This window comes from Juglans microcarpa x Juglans regia, chromosome 8D, assembly GCF_004785595.1.
Source record: "Juglans microcarpa x Juglans regia isolate MS1-56 chromosome 8D, Jm3101_v1.0, whole genome shotgun sequence".
NCBI classification, from domain to species: Eukaryota; Viridiplantae; Streptophyta; class Magnoliopsida; order Fagales; family Juglandaceae; genus Juglans; species Juglans microcarpa x Juglans regia.
The window spans coordinates 638,447-647,703 of NC_054608.1; the positions used below are offsets into that span (position 1 = coordinate 638,447).

General features: G+C 39.4%; 1 protein-coding gene across 1 annotated transcript; it reads left to right on the top strand.

Moving 5' to 3' along the window:
• Positions 1-1,848: 1,848 nt before the first annotated feature.
• On the top strand, positions 1,849-4,857 carry LOC121243562 (lysine histidine transporter-like 6). The gene is made up of 8 exons (XM_041141691.1): positions 1,849-2,007; positions 2,100-2,239; positions 2,322-2,705; positions 3,565-3,958; positions 4,057-4,162; positions 4,295-4,386; positions 4,480-4,548; positions 4,631-4,857. Exons 1-8 carry the CDS (start codon positions 1,987-1,989, stop codon positions 4,727-4,729), a joined length of 1,305 nt encoding a protein of 434 aa, XP_040997625.1. The 5' UTR covers positions 1,849-1,986; the 3' UTR covers positions 4,730-4,857.
• Positions 4,858-9,257: the final 4,400 nt, after the last annotated feature.

Genomic DNA, 9,257 nt, shown 5'->3' on the forward strand with positions numbered 1-9,257 from the left:
CATGCCATGACAAAGCTTTTGTTTGAAGGATCAGTGAATCCATATCCATCTGATGTTGAAGCTGTAATAGAAGTGGCTATTGTTTGGATTGAAACTGAGAAGGGTTTGAAAGTCGATATGTAGATGTTTAAACTCCTTCTGTGTATAAGATAATTACATGAAAAAAAAGTAACAGTAAGTGCAGGATAGATTTCCCCCTCCTAGATAGAGAAGCTCTGACTTCTCTCTAGCCGGTCCCACGAAAGTTCGTGCGTATGCATACTTAATTGATTGTTAAAAAAAAAATTATATACATCATTAATTGCACATATTTCACGAAGAGAATGGCTGGCTACTGGCGGTTCCATTTTCTTCTTTCCTGGTTGGGCCGAGTAGACACGGCAGGCCATGTCTTGCTCAAAGTAGAGTCAAAGGCCTGCTACTTACCAAGACTGCGGCCTGCCTTGTTTACAAGTTCACAAGTAGAGAATTTTTCTAATGCAGACGATGCTCTGCTGCTACAGCTGAATGTTCCCTTTCATGGCATTTATGTTCATGTCGTCTGTACCAATGGAGACAGTGAGTGGAGGCTTTCATTTTTCAAGGAAAGTATTGTGGATGACTATGTACGTATGATTGATTACTCGAAGACTTTTCCAATTTAAATTAAGTCACAAATATCCAGTCAGTAGCAACATCAGCCGATGCAAACACAAACAGCAGCAGCAGCAACTTCCACAACTGAAACAGTAGCCGCAGCTATGGACTTCCGCAACTCCAACATCGATCAGCATTAAAAACTCTCGCAGTTTGTAACCATGACAGCTAGCAACTTCCCCATATGTAACCTTAACAGTAAACACTCAACTCCTCGCATATTCAAACGCAGCATTAGGACAGCTTCCCACAACTATTGCAGCAAGAGCATCAACAGATGTTTGGGACAGACAGGTTTCATCACAAGGGCCACCTAAAATGCTTGTAAGGGGCTTAACGTTTGAGTTAAATTAGAGCATCATTGATTCTTCTGGTTTTACATAGCAGACCAAAGAAGACCATGGGGTCCAATTTTTTAAACAAATTTATTTGTTTAATAATTGAAGAAAATGAAAAACTCTCTTTGTTACTTTGTTTTTTAATTATTTGTTTTGTTTTATATTGATATTTATAAAAATTGACATGACATCATAAAACACGCTAATATGATAATAGTTTGCAGAAGGAATGTAGGAAAACATGTACAGCCCTAACAAGCGAGAATATGATAATTCGTCTATATTTTTGTGGTATGCAAATGCCTAGCAGCAGTCATCTTTTGGCATCAAAAGCATGGGGACCCTAAAGAGAAAAAATAGACCTCCACCAACTTCAAAATAGAAGCGGCTTCCTTGCTTTAATCATTAGTCCTGATCAAACTAGTGAACCTTTTCTATAAAGCTACTGCTCCAAGTGTTTGATTGAATGATGGATCCAATTCATCAACCAACCAAATTTCCCCTGATTGGCTCTGGACAAAAACTAAGAAATTGCCATCACCTCGTGTCTGGACCATCAAGTAGGTATAGTACTCCCAGTACCTTTGCTGCAATGACCCAAATGATAACCCGCGTGGGCTTTTCACATATAATTGGTTCCTGCCTTGTAGAAAGCCAGGATTAATGACTGGATACAATGGCAATTGGAGTAACAGTGCTTGGCAACACAGCACCAGACGTCATGAATCTTCCAATGGTTGAGTATTAGCTATAATATTAGCCAAATTCATCGAGCGATTCACATTTTCAACCCCACAATTATTTCACTGCATTCACCATTATTACTCTTTCATATGACAATGCCCTTAAAAGCAAAAGTCTTAGTGGAAGCAACAAATATAAATACAAAGGTGTTTTGGTGGGGGCTAAGCAATGCAAAATCCCTATTTTTCACTTTATTCCACTATATATACTTGAAGATCATCATGGAACTCCAGATTCAAAGGGTCCGAGTCCTTTTCTGGTTGCAGAAATGGTGTCAACTTCTCCAAAGGTATGCACGAGACCTTTTACTACATCCATACCCATTATTTCCTTCGCTAGATTCCTTACTGTTGTTTGTGAATTAATTTGTACTCTCTGCAGGAAGTTGCTTCAGACAACAAATGGATAGAGGAGGACACCTCTCGCCGAGCCAAATGGTGGTACTCAACCTTTCACACTGTCACGGCCATGATTGGTGCAGGAGTACTCAGCCTGCCTTATGCCATGGCCTACCTAGGATGGTGCATATATTGGAACTCTACTCAAATACTAAAAGGACACACTAAGATTTTCATGTTAACCTCCTTAATCTTAATTCTTCAGGGGTCCAGGGACAATGGTTTTGGTGTTATCATGGTGCATGACCTTGAACACACTGTGGCAGATGATACAACTCCATGAATGTGTTCCAGGAACTCGCTTTGATCGATATATTGACCTCGGTCGACATGCCTTTGGGCCAAAACTGGGGCCATGGATTGTGCTTCCACAGCAACTTATTGTCCAGGTTGGCTGTGATATAGTGTATATGGTCACGGGGGGAAAGTGCCTAAAGAAGTTTATGGAGATTGCCTGCGCCAATTGCACACAGCTCAAACAATCCTACTGGATTTTGATCTTTGGGGGCATCCACTTCTTCCTGTCTCAGCTTCCAAATTTTAACTCCGTTGCTGGTATTTCACTAGCAGCAGCAATCATGTCGCTGAGGTACCAAGTTCTTTGATTCTATCCTTTCACTTTGCACTCCAACTTATGATCTATGAATGCTTGTTCAGCTATTGTTTTTCTGACAAGCATTCAGCTTAAACTTTTAGGTACATGGAAGACTTTTAACAACTTAGGGAAAGTAATCTTAACGTTTATTTCTAAGCTAAAAGGAGCACCCCAGAAAGAAGAAAAACAAGAGAATGGAAAGAACATGATGATAGGTTAGGAATTGAAGGAAACCCTGAATCAGTTCGTCCTGTTTTAGACTAACTCTGGCTCAAATCAGAATTTGGTTTGATGTGTCAAAGTAAACAGAGCGAGGGACTAGAGTTAAAATCTAGAGCACTCACTCTCCATAAGATCAAATATTCCTCAGAATTGAAGGAAACACAACCCCAAGTATGTAAAAACAGATCCTGTTGCTTTTCTTTCATGAGTGGGTACGTAAGATGGTCCAGCTTATTTATCTACCTGATTATTACTCCTCTAAGCACACATGAATGGATAGATCATGCCTCCCCTGACCTATGCAGTATATATGAGCTTGAAGTACAAATATCTAATGCTAGCTATGGGAAGTAAAGATTTTTGGCTCATAGTTTTGGAGTGAGAGAAGAGATTCGGCTAAGGTGGGCCTTTTACAATTCCTGTATGTAGGTAGCAGAAGTTGTTATTACTTCAGCAGGTACTGTGTGGCTGCGACTGTTTCTAATTATCTTTTTTATTAAATATTAAGCTACTTTGTAAAGCCATTCACTCTAAAACAGAACCGTGTGGAACATTGAAAAATGATATATCCGTGTACACATACAAGTTAAATTCGTGAACTTGCTAATTAAATTGGAGTTTCCGATTGCAGTTATTCAACTATTGCCTGGGTGGGTTGCTTGTCAAGAGGACGGATCGACAATGTGAGCTACGCATACAAAAAAACAAGCTCAGCAGATTCTATGTTTCGTGTGTTTAATGCACTGGGTGAAATCACGTTTGCATTTGCTGGCCATGCAGTGGCCCTCGAAATTCAGGCTACAATTCCATCGACTCCTGAGAAGCCTTCAAAGATACCTATGTGGAAAGGCGCAATGGGAGCCTATTTTATCAATGCAATATGCTACTTTCCGGTGGCCATGGTTGGATACTGGGCATTTGGGCAAGATGTTGATGACAATGTGCTCATGAACCTCCAGAAACCCGCGTGGCTCATTGCCTCTGCTAACCTGATGGTGGTCATCCATGTCATAGGCAGCTACCAGGTACGTACATGCATCTATAGCACACTGGCACGCATGCATTAGTATATATACCCAGAAGATGAGGACTACAGCAAAATATGATGAAGAAAGCTTTGTAGGTCTATGCCATGCCTGTATTTGATTTGCTCGAGAAGATGATGGTGAAAAGGTTGAATTTCCCACCAGGACTTGCTCTCAGACTCGTTGCTCGATCTGCTTATGTAGGTGAGGTTCCTATTGTGATCTCTGGCAACAGAACCACAGAGAGAGAGAGAGAGAGAGAGAGAGAGAGAGAGAGAAAGATGAATTTTGTGATACTCTTCTAATTGAAACCACTATGTTCTTAACATATTGCAGCATTTACATTATTCATTGGAGTCACTTTCCCTTTCTTTGGGGATCTTCTTGGTTTCTTTGGTGGATTCGGATTCGCCCCCACTTCATATTTTGTAAGCTTCTACATTAATCTTGTTTCCTTTTGTTTATTAATTACACACTGCATTACTGAAAGAACTAATTAATATTGAGCATTAATGTTGCAGCTCCCGAGTATTATGTGGCTAGTGATCAAGAAACCAAAAAGATTCAGCACCAAATGGTTCATCAACTGGGTAAAATCATCATCTCACAAACAATATCCCATTTTTTACTTCAAAACTTATTCACTGATACCTGTGGTTTCTGCATTTTCAGGGTTGCATATACGTTGGAGTTTTCATTATGCTGGCATCTACAATTGGCGGCTTCCGGAATATTATTATTGATGCCTCCACATATAGTTTCTACACATAAATTATGGAGATTTATGTTACTGGAAGGTCCAGCAAAATGTAATCGAGTTAACTGTAATAGTTGTTCTCATTACCTTCTCTATGTCTTTGTAATATTGAAGAGAATATATATATATATATATATATTTAATGGAGTGCCCCAATGTTCTGCATCAGTTCGTTTCTCCATAATACTAATATCATTTTTTTCTTTTTGCAAGTAATTCAGTTGTTTGAAATGATAGGCGCAAAGACAATTAATTTTCTTCTATCAGAATTGTGGACTCGTAAAAACGAGGAAATGGAAAAGGTGTTCACTCGACTTTAAAAAAGGCTAGTTTTTGGTATTAAAGAACGTTACTTTTTGAGTGGCTCTACAGCCACACATGGCATCCCAGAGCTTTTCCTTTTTTTTTTTTCTTTTTTTTTATGCATTTTTTTAACACTTGTAAAAAAGAAAAATTTTTAAAAAATTTACATTATTAAAAAATACTTCCTTAATTATTAAGTAAAAAAATAAATAAATACTGTCGGGATCCCCACGTGGAAGAGCAACATTCCTCTTACTTTTTCCCATCAATTGCCAGTGTTAAAGTAAACTATACCTTTTTTTCTTTGTTTACAGCTACCTTCCAGTGGTTCCACCGAAGAGGAGTGTGAAATCTTGGCTTCCATCCTTCTCTCCGTTCCTTTCCTAATACTGATCTGTGTATATTATTTCAGGCTAGTGTTTTTTTATCTCTTCTTTCCACTAGGTTCGATTTTGGTCAGATCAACTACACTCCGACAACCGACTATCAAGAAGTGCCCCACAACGCAACTTCCCAGCCGCTGATCTATTTGGATGAAGCGGAATTGCGACGAAAATCTTGGCGCATAGCTCTCACGCGTGGCTTGTTCCATGCATGGCTGTCAAACAACGCCGCGCCATATTGTTTCTGTTGGCTACACACACCATATTGGCAGATTCTCCACCTCAAGATCTTCCAGATCTGCGCCACCCCATCTCACAATCATCGGCACGTGGTCTCCACGCACCACAACAAGTGCGTGTGAAGAAACTTGGCCCGTTGCAGTCCAATCCATCTGATGCCGGTCTTCCTACTATGTTTCCGCTTTCCTTAACCGATGATCTTGAGGAAGGGAATACAGGTCTCTTCAGAAAACATCTCAAGACAACAAACTACAGTGCACCTTTAGCTTCCACCACCTCCAGCATGGCTCCACAGTTTGCACAGCTGTGCGAACTGTAAAAAATTGTCATTTAAGACGGCACCCTCTTTTTAGGGTATAGGTGGAGACCAAGTATTTGGTCCTAAAACCCTTTTTTTTTTTTTTTTTTTCTTTTCACTTTTGCATTGTGGTTGTTGTAAGGAGTGTTTGTTGGGTAACCCCACCCCCTCCTCATTTATTTCATTTCCCTTATTTGAATGATTTATTTGCATGCTTAGGAAAAAGAAAAGAAAAGAAAGTAAACTATATGGTAATGGTTAAAGAAGGAATATGATATAACACGATTATTTCAAGCACTAGATCATAGCACGAAGCTTTTGCAGATACTCGAAAAAGACAGCCACCCAAAGTGACTTAAACAAGTATTAAGAAAAAGTTTGGGATGAACGCATACTTAAATCTTTAATTGCAATCGATCCCTACCATCTACCTTTGAGAGTGAGTCTTCAAGAAAAAACAGTGGGAGTGGTTGTGGAAAGTGATGTGATCCATAAAAACGTCGCTGAAGATAATATAAAAAATTGATTAATTGTTGTCAAATTGCAGATCCTAGCAAGCTCATGACTCGCTCATCAATGGCTTTCATTGACTAAAGATAGATACTACTGGTACGAAGAAGAAAGCATAGGTCTGTCATATATGAATTTTTAATTAAATTTCTTTGTTTGAATATTAAAGCTTTAAGAAATGGTCGGCTAGTTATAAGTGAAGAATTTAAATAGTTATAAAAATACAAGATGCTTGCAAAGCTTCAAGCCAAACCCATACAAGATAACCTATACCTTTTGCGTGCAAAAGAATTGGCCATAACTTTTGGTGAGGCCAACGTACACAAAGGCATATGGGTGTGTCCATTCATCTGAAAGTGCTCCAATTCAGAAATCACATATCACAAATGTTATTGCAGGAAGGAAATTAGTGCTTTCACTTTTGATTGAAACTCAAAAAATACTGAACAAATTCTTACCAAAGATTTATAATTGTTCGTCATTAGAGAGCCATGTCATAATCGCCAATCCTTTTCAGTTTGAATGTACTTTGGATATGCATTCGAAGTATAAAGGAAGATTGCATGAATCAAGTTCAAGACACAACAGAGCATATCTAGGCTGAAATTGTGGTGTATAGTTTCTGTAATAGCTGCACATTTTATTCTCATATCTGTACATGGTAACCGTAGCATTTTTTTTGGCTTAAACGTCTATATCATTCCTAAAATAGAACTCTAGAATCTGCGTATATATTTCAGTTTTAATGAAAGTGTGGGAAACAATTCTTTCAGAACCCCTGCAGTGAATATTCTCTTATATGGTATCAAAAGAGCCACTCTCTCAGGAGCAAACGATCCCGATTTCAACGATGTATTCTTCTTCATATCAAAATCAAACATTCAACCTCAATACCCAACCGTTCACCACCATTGATAAGCCTCTTATTACCCTAAATATCACTGCCCAAATCAATGAAAAATTGACTCCCTCCACCTTTCCCCAATGGCGTGCTCAATTTGAGGCACTCCTCATCAGCTACGATTTACTTGATTAGGTAAATGGTGCCGCCTTGTGTCCCTCCTCCAATGGTACATCCTCTATCGATTTGAACAAAACCCACTAGATTTGACAGGACAAACTCATTTTAAGTGTCATCCTAGCCTCCACATCTCCCACAATCACAACCCTCATAGCCACAACCAAGGCTTATCATGAAGCTTGGAAAAAACTCAACACTCTCTATGCTAGCCGTTCAAGAACACGGGCTATGCAATTAAAGGAGAAGCTTACCTTGATTCAGAGGGGGAATCGGTCGATTCTAGATTACTTGCATGCAGTCAAGGCATTGGTTGATGAAATTGCCATTATTGATCATTCGATTTCAGATGATGATCTAACCCTATGTTTTGAATGGCTTAAATCCTGATTTCAGGGAGATTGTTGCGCCAATCCGAGCACGGGAGACCTCGTTGGCGTTTGAGGAGCTACACGATCTCTTGGTAGGCCATGAGTCCTACATGCGGCGTTTAGAAGCTGCAACCCAGCAGCTCGTTGCTTCTGCCAACTACACGAACCGAACGAAACATGGAGGTGATCCTGCAAAGAAGTTTTCTAAATCCAATGGACAACAACGAGGCAGCAATTCAGCTCAATCTTAGAATAACTTCCAGCGAGATGGTTGTCGGTCTCACAATGGTTCGGGCCAGCCCAATAACTCCAACAGACGCTACTAGGCCAAATGTCAAATTTGTGACCAACTGGGCCACATAGCTAAGTCCTGCCCTCATCTCCATTCAAATGGAGTAATTGTGAATTGTGCTCAAACCTCTACGGGCAAAGAAAAAACTTGACTTCTTGATTTGGCTGCCTCCCATAACATCATGGGTGATCTTGCCAATTTATCTTTTCACTTAGAATATGATGGTAATGAAGTAATTCTTAGTGATGGCTCAGGTTTGGCAGTCTCACACATTGGTTCATTGGCTTTGCATTCCCCTAAACGAACCTTTATACTCCATGATACACTTTGTGTCCTCAATCTTTGCAAAAACTTAATTTCTATTCATCATCTTACCAAACAAAATAATGTTTTTGTTGAGTTTCACTATTTACATTTTTTTGTAAAGGACAAGATCACGGGGGCGATTCTAATACGAGGAGCATGTGACAATGGCGTCTACACTTTTATCGGAACCAATGGTGGCTTCCTCATCTCAAATGGTTGCAAATGTGCATGAACGGACCTCGATTGATAGTTGGCACAAGCGGCTTGGACATCCATCACTCAAAGTTGTTCACAATCTTGTTAAGAATTTGTCTTCCAATTACATCCCAAAAATTGTCTTCATTATGTAGTTCGTGTTCCCTTAATAAAGCACATCAACAACCTTTTCGTGTTACTAGTCTCCAAAGTCATGCTCCTCTTGAATTAATTTACACAGATGTTTGGGGCCCTACTAGTTACACTGGAATTGATGGGTCATGATATTACCTTGTCTTGTTGATCATTATACAAAATATAAGTGGTTCTATCCGGTGGTCAATAAATCCAGTGTTTCTAGTATCTTTTCACATTTCAAAAAAATTGTTGAAACTCGTTTTCAAATCAAAACCCTCTACTCTGACAATGGTGGTAAGTTCATTGCATTAAAATCGTTTTTGTCCTTTAATGGCATTACTCACTACACCACCGCCCCTCACACTCCTCAACAAAACAGTGTCTTCGAATGTCGCCATTGACATCTTGTTGAAACTGGCCTTACACTCCTCCATGATGCTTCTCTTGATTTTTCCTTTTGGCCACATGCATTCCAAACTGCCTCATAC